General features: G+C 41.2%; 1 protein-coding gene across 3 annotated transcripts in view; it reads right to left on the bottom strand.

The window, feature by feature from the left end:
• The window catches only part of LOC122546348 (aldo-keto reductase family 1 member B1-like), a 63,067-nt gene that overhangs the window by 4,987 nt on the left and 33,308 nt on the right, over positions 1 to 24,772 (bottom strand). For 2 of the 3 annotated variants that reach the window (XM_087997525.1, XM_087997526.1), the window contains 6 exons: positions 21,587 to 21,664; positions 21,223 to 21,345; positions 20,993 to 21,099; positions 18,105 to 18,186; positions 8,960 to 9,043; positions 8,212 to 8,294 (listed from right to left, as the gene is read on the bottom strand). In XM_087997525.1, coding sequence (XP_087853651.1) covers positions 8,212 to 8,294; positions 8,960 to 9,043; positions 18,105 to 18,186; positions 20,993 to 21,099; positions 21,223 to 21,345; positions 21,587 to 21,664 — 557 coding nt within the window. The remainder of the gene's footprint in view (positions 1 to 8,211; positions 8,295 to 8,959; positions 9,044 to 18,104; positions 18,187 to 20,992; positions 21,100 to 21,222; positions 21,346 to 21,586; positions 21,665 to 24,772) is intronic. The other variant, XM_087997527.1, reaches the window with a different exon arrangement.

The raw sequence follows: 24,772 nt of genomic DNA, 5'->3' as shown, positions 1-24,772 counted from the left end.
AGCTGACCCCTTAGTCTCAAATGCTTCAAGGAAAACAGTCCCAGCCATTTCAGCACCTCCAAATAGGTTAAACCCTCCAACTCTGGCAACATCCTTGTAAATCTTTTCAAAACCCTTTCAAGTTTCACAACATCCTTCCTATATCAGAGACACCAGAACTGAACACTGAATTCCAAAAGTAGCCTAATCAATGACCTGTACAGCCACAACTTGACCTACCAACTTCTTTACTCATTGCACTGACCAATAAAGACAAGCAATGCCTTCTTCAGTATCCCATCTACCTGTGACTCCACTTTCAAGGAACTATGAATCTGCACTCCAAGGTCTCTGTTCAGGAACACTCACCAGGACATTATCATTAAGTGTATAAATCCTACCCTGATTTGCCTTTCCAAAATGTTGCACCTCACATTGATATAAATTAAAGTCCATCTGCCACTCCTTGGCCCACTAACCCATTTGAACACGATCCCGTTATACGTGGTAACGTTCTTGACTGTCTACTACACCACTAATCTTGGTGTCAACTGCAAACTTACTAACAATATCTCCTATGTTCACATACAAATCATTTACAAGTATCCCCCGCTATCCAAAAGTAAAGCATTCCCAGGAAAGTTTTCGTAAACCAAAAGTGACGTAAAGCGTAGGTGTATCATTTATATGGGAAAAATTTTGCCATTTTTTGTAAAAGAGAAAATCCTCTTCAGATTCGCGAAAACAGTTCCTAATGTAGGTATTTTATAAAAGTGAAGTGGCGTAAAGTGAACATTCAAAAAAGTAGGGGATTCCTGGATATAAATGACAAAAAGGAGAGGACCCAGCACTAATCCTTGTGGCATGCTGCTGGGCAGAGGCCTCCAGTCTGAAAAGCAACTCTCAACCACCACCCTCCATCTCCTACTTCGAGTCAGTTCTGCACCCAAATTGCTAATTCTCGCTGTATTCCATATGAGCTAACCTTGCTAATCAATCTACCAGGTGGAACCTTGTCAAATGACTCACTGAAGTCCGTACAGATCACATCCATCGTTCCGCATTCATCGATCCTCTTTGTTACTTCTTCAAAAGATTCCACCAAGTCAGTGAGACATGATTTTGCATGCAGAAAGCCATGTTGATTATCCCTAATCACTCCTTGCCTTTCCAATTACTTGTAAATCATGACCCTCAAGGTCCCCTCCAACAACTTGCCCACCTCTGGTGTCAGGCTCACCAGTCCATAGTTCCCTGGCTTTTCCTTACCACCTTTCTTAAATAGTCACACCAAATTAGTCAACATCCAGTCTTCCAGCACTTCACCTGTGGCTATTCGTAATACAAATATCTCAATAAGGGGCCCAGTAATCACTTCTGTTGCTTCCTGAAAAGTTCTAGGGTAAACCTGATCAGGTCACAGAGATTTATCCTCCTTTATGCTCTTTAAGATGTCCAGCACCACCTCCTCTGTAATAGCAACATCATTCAAGATGTCGTTATTTATTTCCTAAGTTCTCTAGTTTCCAAATCCTTCTCCAAAGTAATCACTGATACAAAATACTCATTCAGTTTCTCCCCATTTACAGTAGCTCAACACACAGACGGCCTTGTTGATCTTTAAAGGGCTTTATTTTCACCCTGGTTACCCTTTTGTCTTCACATATTTGTATAATTCCATTGGAATCTCCTTAACCCTATTTGCCAAAGCTATCTCATGTTACCTTTTCGCCCTCCTGATTTTCCTCTTAAGTATACTCCTATTGCCTTTCTAATCTTCAAGGGATTCAGTCGATCCCCGGCGTCAATACCTGACATTTGCTTCTTTCCTTTTCTTGACCAAAAGCTCAACCTCAGTCTCTTTAGCCATCCGGCATTCCCTATAACTACCAGCCTTGCCTTTCCTCCCAACATGAACATACAGTCTCTGGCCTCTCGTTACCTCATTTTTGAAGGCTTTCCACTTCCCAGTTATCCCAGTTTTCGGCAACTCTTTCCTCATTCTGTGCGATTATTATTGTTTCTATGTAAGTTTCTTTTCAATTTGTGGATGTTAGTTTCAAGCTTAAATCACATTTAACCAAATTACAATTACTGTCTTTATAAATTAAAAGAAACACAAGGTCTAAATCAGCTTCTTCTCTAGCTCATTCCACAGCTGATTGTTCCTGGATCTATCTTGACAGTGCTCTACATCATCATCCAGACTACCTTTCATGATCAGCCTACGGGAAGATTTAAATACTTTATAATGATTACATTTAGTCATTTGGTAGTGAAGAACTTGCCTATTGATGACAAATGAAAAGAGACATGCCATCTATACTTTTCATCTATTATTATTAAAATTCTAGGAGTAGCCTGAATACGAATGGCTTGTGTTTCAAGACTGAAAGATGTGCCTATCTGTCTGATGGAAGTGACAAACAATTGAACAATAATCAAGAAACTCAATTACCCTTATTTAACCCTTTGCTTTTGCAATGTTTTCTGGCTGGTGTCACTGACATGATCCAGACCAACAGTACAAACCAGTTCAGGAATTTCCAGTCGCAAATGAGGTGAGCAGTGGTTTTCTATTGGGATGGCCAGAACCGGACTGAACCATGATGCAAGTTACCGGTAAAACAAGTTATATTCAGCATCCTCGCGAGCCCAAATGCCGTATGCCAGCCCTGATAGGGTTGATTGGAACCAGGATACTCACTGGGGGCGGAACCCACCTCATGTACCTACCCGATGACCACTGCTGGACAACCTTTTCCCGAGGGGATCCTGAAGATGGGGACAGGCAGGCCCCAGCATTTCACCTTTGAGACTGGCAACAAGACATCAAAATAAAACCCAGGGGCAAATGCCTGGCCCTTGCTTTAACTGTTGAAATGTGGCCAATGGGAAGTAACGTGTCTTTAATGTTACCTCAGAGCTGACATTGGGAATCAACAGGCTTTCATCCTATCAAAAGGAAAATCTACTAATATACACTGACTCTTCATTGTGCTTTTAATATGATCCACAATTTTGGAGCCTTGTGGGAACATTGAAGATTTTTAACTCTCAAGGGGGGGGGGCAGCATTATCGTAATGCTATTTTGTCCAATCAATCTGACAGTTATCAAGATATCTGGCTCATGCTGATGAAACTGATACTGTTTCTAAAGTAATGGGCAAGTATATGCAGTTGCCAAACAGGCAGCCATACGCCCCAAACTTCTGATCCCATTGGGTTGCCAGCAAAACCCGTTTAGACACAGTATATGGATTGGTATGCCAGACCTGGGTAAGATGCAAAAATCGTGGGGGAATGATACTGTCTGTTCAGTGCCAATTCACAATGTAAAGGTTGATTTCTCTATTGCTTACTGACTGTAATCATTTGGGTTTAGTGTTTGGATTGTTTTCAATATTGTTTTGAAATTTGGAAGTAATTTGTAAATTTCCATTTCTGAAATAGTTACTGGCACTTTATACTATAATATACTACTGACTGAATTATCAAGTGATTTGATTTCATACATGGACGCTAAGCCTAAATATCTTTGCTTTGTGTATGGAGCTTGTAAGAATGCACACTAGTTGATTTGATTTATTTTTGGTTTGGGCTGAGAGACTTAAGAAAGAGTGTCTGGCTGAGCTATTATCTTCACGTGGATATTTAATACTGAACAGTGATGGTTTATAATTTTAAGATTGTACCAATATCTAAATTCTAGGGTTAGCTCAATATTAGAAAAAAATCAGTGTGGTTTGAAAACTTTGTGTTACGTTACCATAATTTGGGAACAGCATTGCCCTCCAGCCAATATTCATCACCAACTTTTCTGCTCAAAATCACCATCAGGTTTCTACATTTAATTCTAAATACTGTTAACTAAAGCTGTAGATTGGGCCATTTAATTGGGCACGATGTTAATGTTTTTTGTTAAAAAAGAGAATACAATATATTGCAGAACTAATCTTAATTTTAGATAATATAGTTTTTCTTAGGAGCAAAACTTCAAAGAGTATTACATCCCAGCAAAGCTGGATTTATAAAAATAGGTTTGCTTAATTCACCCATGCCTGGGCTTTTCCATATAAAACAAGAAAATAATGGGGAGGAAGGGAATCTCTAGTGCATCATTTAAAATGAACGAGCTTTTTGCCAGTATGGGCAATATATTTACTCCAGTGGGCTATTTGAGTTTGATTAATTTGAGAATTATTTGTTTTAAAATTGCTCTTAGGGCTTCTAGCCTGCTGAACAGCACAAATTATGGCCTCAAATAAGGTACTCCTGCAATACTCAAACCAGAATATGGGTGACCTCTACCAAATTAGTTTGTGTTATTTCTTTGCTGCTGCGTATTTTAATTGAATATATGTATATTGTATATACTTATATACAAGAAGGAAATGGTTTATACTTTATTACAATGGACACTTCGTGGTCTCCAACCTTGCAAGGTGGGAGATGATTAAGATCGAACTTGACCTTGTTGTGTGGACTTGCCATTGCCAGCATTGGTGCACAAGAAGGGACAGTTTACCTGTGCAATCCTGAGCAAACAGAGACTGTGTACCAACTATGCCAGGAAGATGTCCTTGTGTGTGCCAAAAGACTGAATGTTGCCAAGAATGACTTTTACCATGGTCAACTGCATAGAAATTAACTGTTCATTTACAGAACAAGTCTAAATGGTCTTTACCATGTAAAGGCGTTGTGTGCAGTTTGATTACATTTGTACTATGGGCATCCCTGATAAGCCTTATCCCCTTTCAGATAGATCACGGAGTAAAAGAGACAAAGGGGGGATGTTTTTAGAGACCCATAATAAAATGTTTGGAGAGGATGAAGTAATTTGTTATGCCCTTACTTCAATAAGAGACTCACTGACCCCTTTTATCCTTCCAAATCCTAACATGGGGGGTATGGAATAGTACTAAAGTATTTACAGGACGTAATATCTTTTAGTTATTACCTATCCGCACCTGCTCCTTGTTTGTGGACTTCCTCCAATAAATCCGCAATATCCTATCCAAATTACTACAAGGGTAAGGAATGGCAGTGCGCTTACGTAAGAGTGCTTCCATTTTTTTCCTGTGCTATGATTAAATGTATTAGTCGCCACTGCTTTTCTGAAGGACCTTGCATCTCATTTGTATGCCTTAACGAAAAATGCATTCTTGTTATCACTGGAATTCAAACTCTATGTGGAATGGGTAACAATACCCACCTTCATTAGGATACCCCTAACGGCACTAATATTTTCCCAGTTATTGGAGGGGAAGAACCATTTTGGGATGTTGACCATGTTTCTTATCAAGAAACTCACCTCATTAGTAATGGATGATTTTCACCCTCAGCACCCAGGGCCAAATTATGTGATCAAGGATTATCCACATACCCCAGGAAGTCACAAAGATAGTCTGCTTCTTATTGGGAAGGTCCCTATATTGCCTATGCTAAACCTGAATATATTTTTTTCAGTTAAAGTAAGGCAGCTAACTACCTTGTCCTGAATAGAGCAAGTAGTCCTCATGCCGTAGCTGTAGGAACACTATTTCCAACTCCTGTTCCCTGTCCAATTACATGGCACTGAAATCATAATTCCCCTTTAAAACATACAGTTTCTCCTGACACTTGTGCAGAATGGAAGAATCCAAAGGCCATATCAAGAAGTAAAACACACTTATTGGCATATGCAGCTGTGATTATTCTTTCAATAGGAGAGTCCTTAAGAATTATTAGTCATCAAAACCATAATTATCTCATTTGTGGACTCACAATTTTGGGAAATGAGACAACTGCTGCCTTAATAGAAATTAGGGACATGCTTTCAGAAATGCGCCTATTTGCCCAACAAAACCGTTTACATACTTGCAAATGCATTATGGAGGGTCATTGATCTTTTCGAAAACATTATTAGACATATTGATAATATGCACACTTTTGTCAACCAAATGAACGAAGGTGCAGGATGGGAGGATTGGGGTTTTGGCTCATGGTACAACTGATTAATTAATATGTCTTTGTATGGTGCTATTGTTTTAATTGGTCTTTTTGTTGGTAATTGCTATAGCAATTATATTGCTTATTATTGCTAAAATATTAACTTCTATTGACAATATTAGTTCCATCCAGAAAATGCTTCTTCTTTACTTAAATCATGATGAGGAAACATTATTGGCTGCCCTTGATTCCCCTTCGGAGGAAGAGGAATTATGGCAGTCTTTTGCTGCCATTGATTTGGATTAATTTGATCCATGCCTTTATAGTGTGGTCATAGAGTGACCAAAGGGGAGAATGAGGATCTAAAATTTGAATTTAGGCAACAAAAATATGTAGATTTTTATTATAACAAAATGGTTTCTCGATTTGAAAGAATACTATAAACTGGCCTGTGAACCATACTGCTGATTTGCAGAATTAAGTTGTAGTTCAAAGAGAACAATAGAGTTTTCATAAGATGAACACTGACACATTAATTGACCATTTGAACTAACCTTGAACTGATACATGGCATGACAATATCCTCAAGTAACAAAAGAACAGTACAGCACAGTACAGGCCCTTTGGCCATCAATGTTGTGCCAGTCTTTTATCCGATTCCAAGATCAGACTAATCTATATTCCCTATCATCGATGCGCCTCTCATCCAAGAGGTGCTAAATGTCCCTAATGTATCTGTCTCTATTCCCACTGCCAGCTGTGCATTCCAAGCACCTGCCACTCTCTGTGTAAAGAATCTCTGACATCTCCCCTCAGCCTTCCTCCAAATTATGTTAAAATTATTAGCCCTCTTGTGATAGACTTTTCCGCCATGGGAAAGTCTCTGACTATCCACTCTGTTTATGCCTCTCAACATCTTGTACACCTCTATCAAGTCACCTCTCATCCTTCTTTGCTCCAATGAAAAGTTTTCTTTTATCATTTTCACCTTCTCTCAGTGCCGCTACTTTAATATTGCATGACAATTTATTGTTTCAGCCCAAGTAAGGCAAAGACTACACCAAATTAACTATTTACCTTCAGTATCATTTAATTAGAAAAATTGTGTTCAATCCTGGTCCTAAAAAGGACTTTTTTTGATATCTGATTAAAATGGCAATTGGTTTCTTTTCATAAGTGCCTCCAAATTCAACAACTGAGGAACATTCATGTGGAGAGTTTGTGTCTGCACTGATGCTGTCAGGCCTGATGAGTTTCTCCAGCATTTAACAAAGGAAAACAACAATTTATTTCTTCAGAAGAACCATTCTGATTGGTTGGCAAATGGATTCAGATCAGTAGAGTTAATGCCATGTAGAATGGACCATGGGAAATAGTTTAAATGTTTAGCTTTTATTCAAATCATACCAGGAAAGTTGACTCTGGGTCATGGCCATAGGGAATGAACAGAGAATGCCTCCAAGCTGAAAAAGCCACAAGGCATGGTCAGTAATAACACAAATATTACCAGGATGCTGTAATCAATTCAAAAATGAAGTTCTGTGTATCATATAGAGAAGCAATACAATTTATAAATTTCGGTGCCAATATGATGCCAAGTGCGTAAGGTGTAAATATCAAATGATATATTGCTCTGCCTATAGACAACAGGCAGAGTACTGATGTACTCAACCAGATCCTATTTACAAAACTTAGAACAAATTACCAATTGTAAACTCATATCTGTTGTTGGACAGACTTGCAAAATGATCTCGAATGTGCTCAGAACTACACCAACAATTAATTTAAGATCATCAATCAGAGTAGCAGTGTGGCTCTGTCATGCAAGCTAGAAGTCATACACATTCAAAAGCAGAGTCCTGTGCTTTTCAAACAGAAAAAAACACATCCATGCTTGGCATATTTGCGTTTCTGGAATAGGCATTTGCTGTGCATTCTCCAAGGTAATGCCTCTACCAATCAAATTCAACCTGCCAACTAATCAAGCACACCCTTCTCATGTAAATATTATTTGTTGTTCTACTTGGAGGTTTGTATTCTTGCAATTTTGCCATAATAAGTGCCGAATCAATAGTTTCAGCAGCATGACTTTTTTTTTCAGCAATACACAGTGACAAAGGTATTGTGATAATTTGCAAGTTAAAAAGAAAGCAATGCTTCCTTCTCTTCTACATCAAACCTCTGCCTTTAACTCTATTTACAAAGGAGTCATTCCCTGATCATTGTGTTACACACACAACTATTCAAATATTTGCATCAAAAATTAAATGAGAATAGTCACTTTGTTAATAATGGCTCACCAATGAAATGGGCAGCATCTCCAATTCCTGTTTAACAAAAGGATAGTCTTCATTTCCTCATCACTCAACTTAAAATCAAAAACCTGCATAAAAGCACAAAACTATCTTTACAATAGACACAAGGCCTACAAAAACAAGGTAAAGCACCACACTACCACTAAGAGCAAACAAAGAATATTTTAACTGATAGCCCATTTTTAAAAATTCAGGCATACCAGCAAAGCTATTCGGTAATCATGGCACTTCAGGCTTCAAAACAGGGATCCCAGGATGGCCAGTTTCCTATGTTTTTAGATTAGATTAGATTTCCTACAGTGCGGAAACAGGCCCTTTGGCCCAACCAGTCCACACCGATCCTCCGAAGAGTAACCCACCCAGACCCATTTCCCTCTGATTAATGCACCTAATGCAATGGGCAACTTAGCATGGCCAATTCACCCGACCTGCACATCTTTGGACTGTGGGAGCAAACCGGAGCTGCCAGAGGAAATCCACGCAGACACAGGGAGAATGTGCAAACTCCACACAGACAGTCATCCAAGGCTGGAATTGAACCTGGGGACCCTGGTGCTGTGAGGCAGCAGTGCTAACTGAGCCATCGTGCCACCCCTAAATCCCAAATTTCTCTCATTTAATTCAATTTAATATCTCTGGTACAGAATGAAGAAATTTCAAGCGGGTATTCTACCAACAAATTTCAGTTCTCCTCATCCACTATGCCTTAGAATTAAGGATTCCCCTCACATACCTTAAAGTTTTCCCGAATGCGTTTTTTGGTAACAGACTTTGGAATTACAACCAAACCTCTCTGAATCTGAAAACGGATCAAGACCTGAAAAGAAAAGTCACACGCAATTAGGTTAAGTACACTTCAAACTGCAAAGAGTGAAGGACAATTACACTGACTCTTGGAGGTCTACATTGTAATCCGGCTGCCAGGAAGCATCTAGTCTGGAATGAAATATCTGCCTGCCTGAAGAAATGGCAGAATAAGAGGATTTGCTGCAGCAAGTGGCAGCTTTCAAACTATCTGTACAAGGAGTTTTCATCTGCTGAGGGAGCCATGTATGGTATTTTGGAAAGAACTCTATGAACTAACTCCACAGAGACCAATATCCTGTCACCAAGTCACCTTTTATTTACATGGGCATAGTACTTGGGAGGCACAGTGGCTAGTACTGCTGCTTCACAGCACCAGGGCCTCCTGTTCGATTCCACCCTCAGGCGACTATCTGTGTGGAGTTTGTATAATCTCCCCGTGTCTGCTCTGGTTTCCCCTCATCATCCAAAGATGTGAAGGTTAGGTGAATCAGCCATGGCAGTTCCGGGTTACAGGAGTGACATGGGGGTCTGGATGGGACGCTCTTCAGAGGGTCAGTGTAGACCTTATGGGCTGAATGCTCCTTCCACACAGTAGAGATCCTACGATACTTGACATTGGTCCAGCTTCATCACAGCCAGCTCTCAGAGTGAACAGAATCTCTGCCACACCTGTTTATTGTTTTTCACCTTTTCTCTCTCCTACTGTCCATGGGCACTGAGCAGCCAGCTCAGAGCCAGTCCATACAATGAGAAGAATCTCTGAATCTTGTGCTTATTTTACCCGATATCACCCGTGGTGACTCAGTAAAGACACCTTATGCAAATAATTTTGTTCAATATTTCCACCACCAGGAAAACACCCATGTGACCGGTGAACCAGTAACAAGCAAAGCACAATAAAGGCAATGCTTAGCCTCTCCTGTTCTTTTTCCCTTTTATTTCGTTTTGTACACTGGCTGTGGTCAGTCCCCTAAACTGAGAAGATTTTAACTCCCCTGTTAATTTTCTTTTGTTCTCCTGTATTCTGTGTGTGTAAGTGCAGGGACTCAGTGAAGACACCATTGTGCAAATAATTTTATTCAATACTCACGACTGTCTATATCTGTCAGCTGGGGCTCATTGATTGGGGCTGTTAACCTGGCTCAATCATGAAACTCATTCTACGAAGCTCACATGGCCGACCTTGTTACAATTACTTCATCCTTTCCCCTCCAAGTTCAGGGATGTGGGCCTGTTTGTTTTCACAGCCTTTCCTGAAGCTATTATGCACGCCACAGGATCTGATTTCTCCGACTCAGGTTTGGTTACGGCGGCGTATATCAGACCGTAGCCCGCCTCTACCACCTGAAGGAGAGGATGAGTTTCTTCTGGAATGCTTCAGGCCAAAAAGGTGTCAAGACTGTGGCACATGTCATGTCCATCCAAGACTCCAAAGTTTCTTTAATGCTAGACAGAGGGAAGAGAACATATGGGTTCTGACAGCCTTTTTCGCTGTTGAGGGGGCAGGAATGTTTTGCTCCTACCCCACTTTTGTGTTTGCAGCTTTCAAGTAATCCAACTGCTTGTTCAGGACCATTTCACCTACTCGAACTTTGTACATCAAGGGACTTGACCTTGTGTCGACCATGTCTCTTACCCATGCAGGGCCATTTCATGGTTTTAGCACCAAACTTCATCCCCTGGAATAATCTGTCTCTCTTGATTAGAGGAATCTTGTGTCCAACATTCCTGATGCTGTTTTTCCTTCCCACCCCCCCAGGTCCAGAAAAATCCGATTTAATCTGGTGCAGAGGCTTCTCCCCATTAGCAAATCTGCTGGAGTTGTCCCTGTAGTGCATGAGAGGTGGCTCAATAATCAAACAAGAAGCAAGACAGTTTGGTGAATCGTACGGAACTATCCCTATATGCCGAATGCCATTCGACTTTATGAAATATTCAAATTTCTTCCTGGGAAATTATGGCTCATTGTCTGTGACCAACACTTCCAGGTGTCTATGTATTTCAAAAGATGCTCAGTTTTTCTATCATCATCCCCATGTTTGGCAAATGAATTCTGTGCACGCTCAACCACAGAGTGGATGTCCACAATGAATAAGAACATTGAGCCCATGAAAAAGCTGGCATAGTCAGCGTGTGACCATGCCCAGAGTTCACATGGCCATTCTCACAAGTTGAAACTTTATTGCTGGAACAGCACAGCAGGTCAGGCAGCATCCAGGGAACAGGAGATTCGACGTTTCGGGCACAGGCCCTTCTTCAGGAAGAAGGGCCTGTGCCCGAAACGTCGAATCTCCTGTTCCCTGGATGCTGCCTGACCTGTTGTGCTGTTCCAGCAATAAAGTTTCAACTTTGATCTCCAGCATCTGCAGACCTTACTTCATTCTCACAAGTGTAGGAGAAGCTGCTGGAATCATTTCTGTCCTTGTTGGTACTCTGGATACTGTCCCACCAATGCGGTTACGTCCGCATCAATCTTGGTCACTAGACATAACTTCTCGACAACATCTTCATTAGGACATCCCTGGATGATCCTGGTGGAGCTCAGCTAGTATCTGGCAGCAAGCTTTGCTCAGGCCAATTGCTCTTGCTTCCCATAATAAAATGCCATTCTCTACAGTGATTTGGTCTCATCAAGTCCAGAAAGGTTTCACTTCTGGTTGTAATTACTCTTTTGTTTCCCCCATCACTACCAGCTGTGTTAGCTTTGGCAGGATGGGATCTTGTCATGTCCATAGGCTGATATTGTCAGTGGTGACTGCAAGTGTGACCAGAAAGTTTGAAACCAAAATGGACTCTCCCCATGGTGGCACCACCGGTGGTGTATCTACCAGCCAGGGGTGAGTCAAGACATCAGCATTTGTTTCATGGGCTCCCAGGTGGTGTTCTGCCTTGTAACTGTATGCATTTAGAATGAGAGCCCACTGCTGAATTCAACCTGACCATACAGTCAGCATGGCCTTGTCCTCTAAGTACAGCTAACAAGTGTGTATGGTCTGTTACTATTACAAATTTACGTCTGTAAGAGGTATAGGTGGCATTTTCTCACACCAAAGACGACCACCAGACCTTTCAGAACATGGAACATAGAACACTCGATGATGTGCCAACCTTTTATCCTACTCCTGAGATCAAACTAACTGACAGACCCTACATTTTACTATCATCCATATGCCTAAGAGTTGCTTAAATGTCCCTAATGTATCTGATTCTACTACCACTGCTGGCAGTGCATTCCACGCACCCGCCATTCTCTGTGTAAAGAACCAACCTCTGACATCTCCCCTAAACGTTCCTCCAATCACCTTAAAATAATGCCCCCTCACGATATCCATTTCCACCTGGGAAAAGTCTCTGGCTATCACTCTATCTGTGCCTCTCATCATCTTGTACACATCTATCAAGTCACCTCTCATCCTTCTTTGCTCCAATGAGAAAAGCCATAGCTCCCTCAACCTTTCTTTCTAAGACCTGCTCTCCAATCCAGGCAACATCCTGGTAAATCTTTTCTGCATCGTCACTAAAAGCTTTCACATCCTTTTTGTAATGAGATGGCCAGAACTGAATACAACATTCCAAGTGTGGCCGAACCAGGGCATTATAGAGCTGCACTATTATAGCCTCATGGCTCTTAAACTCAAACCCTTTGCTCAGGAAAGACAACAGACAATATGCCTTCTTAACAACTCTATCAACCTGGGTGGCAACTTTGAGAAATCTATGGACATGGACCCAAAGATCCCTCTGTTCCTTCACACTGCCAAGAATCCTACCCTTAATCTTGTAAGCTGCATTCAAATTCAACCTTCCAAAATGAATCACTTCACATTTTTCCAGGTTGAACTCCACCTGACACTTATCAGCCCAGCTCTGCACCCTGTCAATGTCCTGTTGCAACCTACAACAGCTCTCTACACTATCCACAACGCCATTAACCTTCGTGTCCAATAACTTGCCTACCACCGACGTAAGACTGACTAGTCTGTAATTCCCAGGATTATCCCTATTTCCTTTCTTGAACAAGGGAATAACATTTGCTATCCTCTAATCATCTGGTACTACTCCAGTGGACAGTGAGGATGCAAACATCACAGCCAAAGGCGCAGCAATCTCTTCCCTTGCTTCCCCTAGAAACCTTGTGTGTTTCCCATATGGCCCAGGGGACTTATCTGTCCTCATGTTTTTCAAAAATTCCAGCACATCCTCCTTAACATCACCTGTTCAAGCGTTTCAGCCTTTTTCATGCCATCCTCACAAATGACAAGGTCCCTCTCACTTGTGAATACTGAAGCAAAGAATTCATTAAGAACCTCCCCTACCTCCTTCAATTCCCGGCACCATTTCCCTCCACTATCCCTGATCGACCCCACCCTCACTCTGGCCACCCTCTTCCTTCTCTATCTGGGCCTATTTGCTCTCTGCATCAGTCAGCGCTATTGGGTGTTCCTCTCCATTGGGCCATCTGTGAGGCAACACTACCTGATGCCATACAGGGAGGCGTTGCATATCAGCATAAAATCTCACTTGGAATCACAGTGTGCCAACACCTTAGATGTCGACAGCTGCATCTTTCCTTCCCTAAAGGCTACATCTTGACTACGACCCCTTCCAAAGCTGACCCTTTTTCAACAGCATTTGTAAGGATACCAGGATGGAGGACAGGTTACACATGAATTTTCTAAATAATTCACCAATCTAAGGAAAGAAATAAGCTCCAATACAGACATGGGAGCCAGAGTACCTTTGATCACCCTTACTTTATATTTCTAATGGGTGTAACCCAGTCTTGTCAGCTCTGTAGTCCAAGTAGGTCATTTTGGGTGCCTGCAACACACATTTGTCACTTCTAAGGCATACACCTGTCTCAGCAAAATGTCTAAGAATGTCTAAGTTCTCCAAGTACTTTTTGTTGGTCTTCCCTGTCATTAGCATATCAGATAAATAGCGACGTGAGATAGACTTCGTAAAATGTACTCCACTGTCCACTGAGAAATGGCACAGGTTGGCTATATCTAAATGGCTGTCTTGTTTATTGGTACAAATCCTTAGGTATTAATTGTAGCATACAATCCTCATCTAATCACAAGAGTATGGCTCATGATGAGCTTTGTGAAGAACAGTCATCACCTCTCCACCCTCCCCTCCCTCCGCCAGCTTTGCGCACGAGTCCTGTATGTGAGATAATTGGTTATTTATCCAGCTGCAAACAATATTTTCCTGAAAAAATGTTAACTGTATGGCTGAGGCTTGGCTTTGTTTTGGGTTTTTGCAATGGGCTGTTCCCGATAAGTCCTGAACGAGATTATGCAATTGCCTCTATTCAAGTGGTGTCCCCCAAGCTCAGTCGGCCTGGTGATGGCATCCTCTTCCATTACCAGTAAGTCCATCCCTGTTAATCACGAGCTCTATTTCCCGAACTTGCTAATGACAAAGCCAGTCACAGAGCCAATTTGAAGTCTAGTTGGGCTTCAGCTAACAGGCACTTTTGCACAGTGACATCATTAATCCCACATACCAAATTGGTGTCTCAGCCTCTTATTTAGGGTTAAACCAAATGACGTGTCTCTGCCAGTCGTCTTAGCCTTGTCAAAAATCCTGAAACAGATTTCCCTGGTTCTCAAACAGCTGAGTAAAACCGATAACATCTCAGAATTAGTGGAGGCTTGGGGTCATAATACTCATAACTAAATCCACCAACTCTTGAAAAGGTTTTAGTATCAGTACCTCAGGAAATGTTAGGCTCCTAATAACCAAAATAGCTGCTGGACCACAAGCTGCCAGGAGATTGCTTTGTTGCTTTTCATTTGCCCCAATGTCATTTGCCCAGAAAAAAAATGATGCATTTTTTCCCACACTGGGCCCAGTCTTTGAGAGCAGGAACAAATGGGTAAAGCTTCCCAAACAATGGCATGATGCCAGAAATGCTTACCCCAACTCAAAGACGACTGTTGTGAGCTATTGTCTTTAGGAGCGTATTTATTCTCTCGTCGTCATTGAAATAACTCCACAGAGGCTGGTATCCCATCACCAAGTCACGCTTTAGTTACACATGCATAGTACTTGACACTACTCCAGCTTCAACAGAGCCAGTTCTCAGAGTGAACACAACTTCTGACACTCCTGTTTATATGTCAGCCAGGGCTCCATGATAGGACCAGGTTAACAGTCCCAGAGAACCATGGCTGACTCTATAATCACTACACTCTAGGATTCCCTTCCATTTAAATTTGAATGCTGGAATCAAAAAAAGAACCAGTGGCAAAATCAGAAAAGTAGCAGAAAACAATAAAGCCAATGTTTCTTCCTTTCCACAATATATATCAATATGCCCATATGATAGAGAACTGTTTTCAGCCAGAACTTCTCTCTGGAAAAGGAGAACTTAAAATCATATTCCTGAGTATAATGTTGAATGTCAGGAATCAAGGGAACAAAATCAGAAAGCCTCTGTCGTTTGCATGGCACTCAAGGAACACCCAAAGGAAGTGCCGTACAGCTAGAAATCCAAAGCCTAATATATTCAAAGAGTTGATAGTCAAATAGCAAATTATGACAAACAGATATACACTCCTTTCTAGAGGAATGCCTGCTTGCAAGGATAAACAATAGCATTCATCCATACAGACTGTCAAAAAAAGGCAGCAATAAATCAGTTGTTACAAATATCAAAACAAGCTGTCCTACAAAGATGCAAACAAAGAACTAGTGTAGGCCATTCAGACCTTCCCTGCGGCCTCCTCCATATTGGGGAGACAGGCCGCCTACTTCCGGAATGTTTCAGAGAACACCTCTGGGACACCCGGACCAACCAACCCAACCACCCCGTGGCTCAACACTTCAACTCCCCCTCCCACTCCACCAAGGACATGCAGGTCCTTGGACTCCTCTATCGCCAGACCATAGCAACACGACAGTTGGAGGAAGAGCGCCTCATCTTCCGTCTCGGAATCTTCCAACCACAAGGGATGAACTCAGATTTCTCCAGTTTCCTCATTTCCCCTCCCCTCACCTTGTCTCAGTCAAATCCCTCGAACTCAGCACCGCCTTCCTAACCTGCAATCTTCTTCCTGACCTCTCCGCCCCCACCCCCACTCCGGTTTATCACCCTCACCTTAACCTCCTTCACCTATCGCATTTCCAAGTCCCCTCCCCCAAGTCCCTCCTCCCTATCTTTTACCTTAGCCTGCTGGACACACTTTCCTCATTTCTGAAGAAGGGCTCATGCCCAAAACGTCGATTCTCCTGCTCCTTGGATGCTGCCTGACCTGCTGCGCTTTTCCAGCAACACATTTTCAACTCTGATCTCCAGCATCTGCAGTCCTCACTTTCTCCTCCATTCAGACCTTCAAGCCTACCCTGCCATTCAGTATGATTGTGGTTGATTTGCTTTTAACATCGACTCCACATTCCACATCTCCGATTATCTTTCATCCCTCTTGGTAACCAAGGAGCTATCTACCCCGGCCTCTGCCTCCAGCTATCTTCTGTCAATGTTTTACCCATTACATCATGGGTGTTTGTTGTCAAAAATAACCTTTGATATGGTATCTTCTAAGTATAATACCTCTACCCTGACTCCCTTTTGTTCCCAACACAAATTATTTCTTCAAAAGATTTCTAACATATTTGTAAAATATGCTTTCCCTTTGACTTAGAATGCAAATGAGCCAAAGCACAAAGTAGCAGGAATCATACAAATAATAGATCAGGTACACATCCACTTAGTGTTTCAATCATACGCTCATTCTCAATCCTTTAACACTTCTCCACAAAACATATTATAATTTTATGCATGAAGTGAGATGAGGAGAAATTTTACTCAGTTGTCAGAATTTGCAATGTGCTGCCAAGGACAGAGATGGAGGCTAATTCCACAAAAGGTTTCAAAATGGAGCTGGATGTATATTTGATAGTGATGAATATAGAGGGCTCCGCAGAAAGGGCTGTTGAATGGGCCTAGTTGGATAGTTGTTTTGGGAGCTGGTAAGATATGATTGGCCAAATGCCCTTCTCCTGTGCCATAAAATTCTATGATTCTATCACATCAGAAGTGATTATGTCTGACAAAAGACCCTAACTTAAACAACAGGAATTTGTAACATTGCAGAACTACAAAACAGATTTAGCCTTTATCAATACATAATGTATAAGTTACAAATTAATTGAAGAAGTTTCTGAAAAGATGAACATCTCAAGATGGGAGCTTACACACTTATGATGAGAAATTGATTCTAACATTGTCCTATATGCTGGAGGACTTGAGCTTAAGTGGTCAAAAGTGAAGTTTCATGGTAGCTAGAATCTAAGTGGAGGCAACTTTCATTTCTATAGAAGCACTGAAACTTGAGTTGCTGAAAAATTACAATTAATAATAAAATAAAACTACGGTCATAACAACATAAGAAATAGGAGCAGGAACAGGCTATATGGTCTTTCGAGCTTCCTCTGCTATTCAATGAAATCATAGCTGATCTGATGTTCGTTTCACTTTTCCTTTATCTTCATATTCCTAAATTCCGTTAACACTCAGAAATTCACTGGTCTCTGTCGAAGGAGCAGCACTCTGAAAGTTTGTACTTCCAAATAAACCTGTTGGACTATAAGCTGGTTGTGTGATTTTTAACTTTGAAAATATTAATTAGCTGATCACCCAGAATTCCCTGGAGTAAAGAATTCCAAAGCACAACCCTTTAAACAAAGAACATCTCATCTTAAACCTAAATAGCTGGAATTTTATTGTGATTGCGGCCCCCAATATCTTAGACATGACCAATGGGGGAAATATCCACCCACGCCTAGATTGTGTGTTCCAATTTGCATGTTTAATTCTTGTGAGCGCCTTGATTTATGTGAATCAATCTTCACAAGTTCATCCCTCATCCCATTCCATTTTGGGTTATTGCCATGAATTAACCCATCATAAATACTAGTACTTAAAACATTATTCTAAGAAAATTAATTAAACAAACAGCAATTACATTATATAATGCTAAACATTAATGCTAAACAACAACTATTGCTATTGTACTCAAACCAGGGTCTCATTGCTGCAAACTTAACAAATATTCACATACTTGTGCTGTTGATTTACCATGCTGACATGCTATACGCTTGAGTTTAGGATCCTGGAGAAGTATAGGGTCATCTTTTTTTATCCTAAAACAATGAAAGTAAACCAGATTACTCAAGTTTGCAAGTTTCCAGGAAGTAAAACCTGAAGAATGTGATTCACAATTGGAAATCCATGATACAAATTAGTTGCTGACTGGCAATGAGTAACTAGGAGAAAGTGAGGACTGCAGACGCTGGAGATCAAGGAAGAAAAGTGTGGTGCTCGAAAAGCACAGCTGGTCAGGCAGCATCCGAAGAGCAGGAGAGTTGATGTTTCGAGCATGATAAAGAGCTCATGCTTGAGATGTCGACTCTTGCTCCTTAGATGCTGCCTGACTGAGTGTGCTTTTCTAGCACCACACTTTTCAAAACTGGCAATGAGTAATTGGCAACTTTAATACTGTTCCAAAAATACCATTTAGAGTCATACATCTTACTTCAAAGTACAAAGGGATCTGGGAGTGCTAGTCGAGGATTCTCTAAAGGTAAAAGAAAGCGAATGCAATGTTGTCATTTATCTTAAGAGGGTTGGAATATAAAAGCACCATTGTGCTACTGAAACTTTATAAAGCTCTGGTTAGGCCCCATTTGGAGTACTGTGTCCAGTTTTGGTCCCCACACCTCAGGAAGGACATACTGGCACTGGAGCGTGTCCAGCGGAGATTCACACGGATGATCCTTGGAATGGTAGGTCTAACATACGAAGAACAGCTGAGGATCCTGGGATTAAATTCATTGGAGTTTAGAAAATTAAGGGGAGAGCTAATAAAAACTTACAAGATAATACACGGCTTGAGAAGGGTGGACGCTAGGAAATTGTTTCCGTTAGGCGAGGAGACTAGGAGCCGAGGACATAGCCTTAGAATTCTGTTCTGTAAATTCAGAACGGAAATGCGGAGACATTTCTTCAGCCAGAGAGTGGTGGGCCAGCGGAATTCATTGCCGCGGAGTGCAGTGGAGGCTGGGACGCTAAATGTCTTCAAGGCAGAGATTGATAAATTCTTGATGTCACAAGGAATTAAGGGCTACGGGGAGAATGCGGGTAAGTGGAGTTGAAATGCCCATCAGCCATGATTGAATGGCGGAGTGGACTCGATGGGCCGAATGGCCTTACTTCCACTCCTATGTCTTATGGTCTTAATAAGGAAACATTTCTTTCTACAAATGAGAACAACTGATTCTGGGGGAACTAATGACATTATTCCTTCCAGGGTGTCTTACCAAAACTTGCAGGGCTCTGTGAAAAGAATGAGACAGGGTCACAAGGTTAATTGATCTTCCAGTGAGTTACACAGATACAACAGGTCAAAAGGCCCCCTCCTCCGCTGTAACAATTGTCTGATTTGCACCTACAGCAGAATGCGAATGGGACAGTGATCATGGATTTCAGTGCAGCATGATCAGAGTTCAAACATTTAGCATGAATGAAAATTTGCTGCAGGGGATGGAGATGTTTCATTTTACCCTACAATATGAATTGCCTCAAACTAATGTGATACACTATGATATTGGAGGCAGCACAGTCTCATGGTCTGGGATCTGCAGGCACGGACTGAAACTTAAATACTTATGGTCACTTAAACTCAATAACTACACTTCTTTTTTACTCTTTAAGGTTTGTATCTAGGTACTTGCACCTAAGATGGTGCCATTAAATGCAGCCATTGTATAAACATTTCACTGTACTCCTGTGCTTCCGTACTGGACCACATGTGACAATAACAAATATTCTTTAATATTGTGATGACCTTTCACTTTGAAGTGGTCCAGAAAAAAACTTTTGAATTTTTAAAAAAACCTTATAGGAAGTGAGCCATTGTTTGAAACAATAAAAAGTCACCTACTATGCGCCAATTATGAGAAACCTTCAAAGAAGAAATAGTTCAGGTAGGGACTAGACAAATTCCCCAGAGACATAAAGCAAAGGGCATCCAAAGCAGAGAGTAGAAATAAAAGTATTTGTTTTACAAATAAAGAGTAAGAGGCATAGCAGTAATTTTCTACACTGGTAAACATTTCAGGAAAATGGGTTAAATCCCACCATGACAGATGATGTAATTTGAACTCAATACAAATCTGGAGTAAAATAATAGCCTAATGATAACTGTGTAGCCATTAGGAAATTCAACGATAGGAGGGGTTAATTTCAGGCCAAAAAACATATGTATCCTTGGAGGTGGAGTTCATGATTTATGTACCAAAAGAGTACTTTTCAAACTTGGTCGCTCCTGAGGAGAGTTGCCAAATATTGTGTTTGTTCTAACAAAGCAAAACCATATTTAAGGGCCTGGATGGTATACACCAAGCCAAAGAATTTGGAAATGACAAATACACCCGATCTGCTACTCCACTCCAAAAAAGCCATAACTATTAAGTACAACATAGGTCTGCTCTCCTCAATCACTAGGCTACCCTCCTTGACACAAAATACCAGAACTACAAAAAAGTACAGACAAATGCAAAATATTTTCATATAAACAACTGAGGAGCAGATTTTTCTGAACTACCATGGGGCGGCACGGTGGCACAGTGGTTAGCACTGCTGCCTCACAGCGCCAGAGACCTGGGTTCAATTCCCGTCTCAAGCGACTCTCTATGTGGAGTTTGCACATTCTCCCTGTGTCTGCGAGGGTTTCCTCTGGGTGCTCTGGTTCCCTCACACAATCCAAAAAAAATGTGCAGGTTAGGTGAATTGGCCATGCTAAATTGCCCGTAGTGTTAGGTGAAGGGGTAAATGTAGGGGGATGGGTTGCAGGTCGGTTTGGACTTGTTGGGCCGAAGGGCCTGTTTCCACACTGTTAGTAATCTAATCTACATTATGTGATGATTAATGAGTTTATATCTTAGATACCATGGTCTAGCTGGAGATCCCAGTGGGCTATAGGCAGTCACAACAATGTCGTTTGAATGGCAATAGGAGATCAGATCTTCTTGAGTCAGGTAAGGGTGGCATTCAATCTATTAAAGCAACCAGAACAAGGTCATGGATTAGTTTTACAGAATGAAGCATTGCAGACCCATGAATGCAATTGGAAAATGGTAGTGAAAATCTGTAATCCAATGATTTTTAAAAAAAGCTACCTGGTGAAGTGCAGGTTTGTATTTCAAAGTTGGTTTCTTCAAGATCCGGTCAATCTGATCTTGATTAAAGTTGGATACTCCTATAGCTTTAACCAATTTTTCATCAACTAAATCTTCCATTGCCTGTGAATGAGTATCATCTTGCTCTTAATTCCTACTTTAATTGACGAAAATGATAATACGAGATTAAGACAAAGAATCGTCAGTACACAGTTACACTTAGTGAAGCTTAAGTCGATGGATCAGCCGATCAAAAGTGGGGGTGGGGGGTAAAAATATTTACCATTAGTTATTCTTCTAATTAACAATGAATTCAGAAAATAAGCACCAGTAACAAAACCATATGATCAAATCAAATACTTACCTCCCAAGTGTCAAGAAAATCGGTGTCACTTGGTATTATCAAATCATTCTCATCCAAAGGAATCTTCTCATCACCAGCCTAGAATTTAAAAAATTTTGAAAATTTTGTTTAAATATATGTTCCTGAAACCTGTAAAAGAGAATAGAGGCACAAAGAAGGATTAAAACCAAAGAAAAATTGCTGTGAAATAATGGCAAATGTTGGTGATTGGAAGAAAGGACATATTTATTGGTAAGCTTTCATCTACTTTACACCTAAGAAACACCAGTCCAAATGTTTTATGTCTTGCAACATGTTTCAAATCAGCAAGATGGGTCTCAGTAACTTTAGATATATAGCACACTGTGGCTTGTTGAGGCACAGGTTTATCATGCCTCATCTGATCTTCCCCCATGGTAAGACACATTTATGGTACTTCACTGCTATCCATAACATACATTGGTTCAGTTTTCCTTCTGTCACAATCAATATCCCATCATCATCCTACTCTAGGTGGAGTTAAAGACATACATTACCCTCAACCTCATGGCCACCTCTGAGTGCAGCTGTATCACATTGCCTCAGTATGCAACCGCCAAGTACCACCACATGCTGAGATTCTACCTCTCTCTGGTGATGCAAAGGATCAGTCAGGTCATGCTGTCACACTTGCAATATTCCACATAATTGGATTCCACGTGCTGGATCATCCATCTCTTTTGGAGAAGTTTTACAAAAGAACACCTCTGACCATGAGTTGATCGGGCAGTATTCAGCACATAAAACCGTGAAGACTCAATGGGGAGAAAAAAGAAGGTAGATGCTGTTGGCTTGTTCCCTGAGCAGACCATCAGAGTCATGTTGGCAGAATGGATCATCACTAGAACAGACCAAGTGGCATTAAACATAGCTTGACCGACAAACTCCCTTGATAACCTTTGCTGTTTACATCGCCAGTCAAACTATGTTTTAGTTTTAGTTGAACTGTTCTAGTGATGATCCGTTCTGCCAAAATGACTCTGATGGTCTGCTCAGGGAAGCAGCCAAGAGCATCTACTTTCTTCTTTCTCCCCACTGAGTCTTCAGGATGTTATGTGCTGAACACTGCCTGATCAACTCATGGTCAGAGGTGTTCTTTTGCAAAACTTCTCCACAAGAGATGGATGATACAGCATGACCCATCTATGCCTACTCTCTGCTTCTTGCTAGCAAAGCAGTCAATCTGTTAGCAAAAGGAGGAACAGGGTAGTGAGCTGGATAGGGTCAGGCTTCTTAAGTATTGTTGGAATTGCACACATTAGAAATGTAGGGACTATTGAGGTCAGACAGCACCTGAGTAGCAGGCGAATTGATGTTTCGGGCACAAGCCCTTCACCAGGTAGGGCTTATGCCTGAAACGTCGATTCTCCAGCTGCCTGGCCCGCTGTGCTTTTACAGCACTATACTTTTGACTCTGATCTCCAGCATCACCGTATTTATATAGTGACTTTAAAATGTGCTGCTGGAAAAGCACAGCAGGTCAGGCAGCATCAAAGGAGAAGGAGAATCGACGTTTCGGGCATAAACCCTTCTTCAGGAATCCTTCTCCTTTGATGCTGCTTGACCTGCTGCGCTTTTCCAGCAACACATTTTTAAGCTCTGATCCCCAGCATCTGCAGTCCTCACTTTCTCCGTATAGTGAGTCCAGTTCAATTTCCGGTTAAAAGTAACCCCCAGAATAGTGATAGTGGGGATTCAGTAATAGTAATGCCGTTGAATGCCAAAGGGATGATGATTAGATTTTGTTTTGTTGGAGATGGTCATTGCCAGCCATGTGTGTGGTACGGATGTTACTTGCCACTTCTCGATCCAAACCTGGATATCTTCTAGGTCTTGTTGCATTTGAATATGGACTGCTTCAGCATCTGAGGAATCGTGAATTGTGCTGAACATTGCACAATCATTGCCGAACATTTCCACTTATGACTTTATGATGGAGAGAAGGTCATTGATGAAGTAGCTGAAGATGGTTGGGCCTGGGAACTGATATCCTGGAGCTAAGGTAAGTGACCTCTAATGACCACAACTATATTCCTTTGTGCTATCTTGGGCAAACCCATAAAAGTTAACTATTATCTAGAGAGTATCTCTAAACTATGATTGATGATTGTCTGTCCACTACACAATAAGTACTGAAAATTGCATACCCCTCATAGGGTACGTAATAACAAAAGAAACATGTCTGTATGACGTGGACTGTTTTAAGGAGGAATAGCAATCATGAGGAGAGATTGGACACAGTTACTCAAGTCCTAAACAGACCATGTCATGGTATAGGCTGACGATATAGAGGTTTATAAAATGTTATGGGCATAGACAGGCTAAACAGCAAAGGTCTTTTCCCTAGGGTGGGGGTATTTGAAACTAGGTGACATATTTTTTAAGGTGAGAGGAGAAAGATTTAAAAAGAAACCTGAAGAGCAAGCTTTTCCACAGAGCGAGAGCTTTGAATGTGGAATGAACTAGCATTTATTGTCCAAGCATAACATGGGTGTGGAGTCTGGAGTCACATGCAGGCCAGATTAGGTAAGAATGGCAGTCTCCTTCCTTAAAAGGACATCAGTGAACCAAGTGGGTTTTTTTCCCCAACGAATCGACAATGGATTCATAATCATCATGAGAGTCTTGATTCCAAATTTTGTTATTGAATTCAAATTCCATCATCTGTCATGGTAAGATTTGATTCTTGGTCCCCAGCACATTACATGGGTTGACTCTAGATTAACAGTCCAGTGATAATAACAGAAGGCGTTTAGTATGCTTTCTTTTATTGGTCACAGCATAGAGTACAGGAGTTGGGAGGTCATGTTGCAGCTGTACAGGACATCGGTTAGGCCACTTTTGGAATGTTATGCGCAATTCTGGTCTCCCTCCTACAGGATGGATGTTGTGAAACTTGAAACGGTTCAGAATAGATTTACAAGGATGTTGCCAGAGTTGGAAGGTTTGAACTATAGGGAGAGGTTGAATAGGCTGGGGCTATTTTCCCTGGAGTGTTGAAGGCTGAGGTTTATAAAGGGGTTTATAAAGATTTATAAAATCATGAGGGGCATGGATATCGTAAATAGGATCTTTTCCCTGGGCCAGAACTAGAGAGCATAGGTTTAGGGTGAAAGGGGAGAAATTTGAAAAGGGATCTAAGGAGCAACGTTTTCACACAAAGGGTGG

Source organism: Chiloscyllium plagiosum, unplaced genomic scaffold (genome assembly GCF_037043375.1).
Source record: "Chiloscyllium plagiosum isolate Xiang-an unplaced genomic scaffold, Cpla_swu_hap1 HiC_scaffold_19, whole genome shotgun sequence".
NCBI lineage: Eukaryota > Metazoa > Chordata > Chondrichthyes > Orectolobiformes > Hemiscylliidae > Chiloscyllium > Chiloscyllium plagiosum.
Note: the sequence above shows the minus strand (reverse complement) of the source record. Positions and strands in the feature narration are given on the sequence as shown.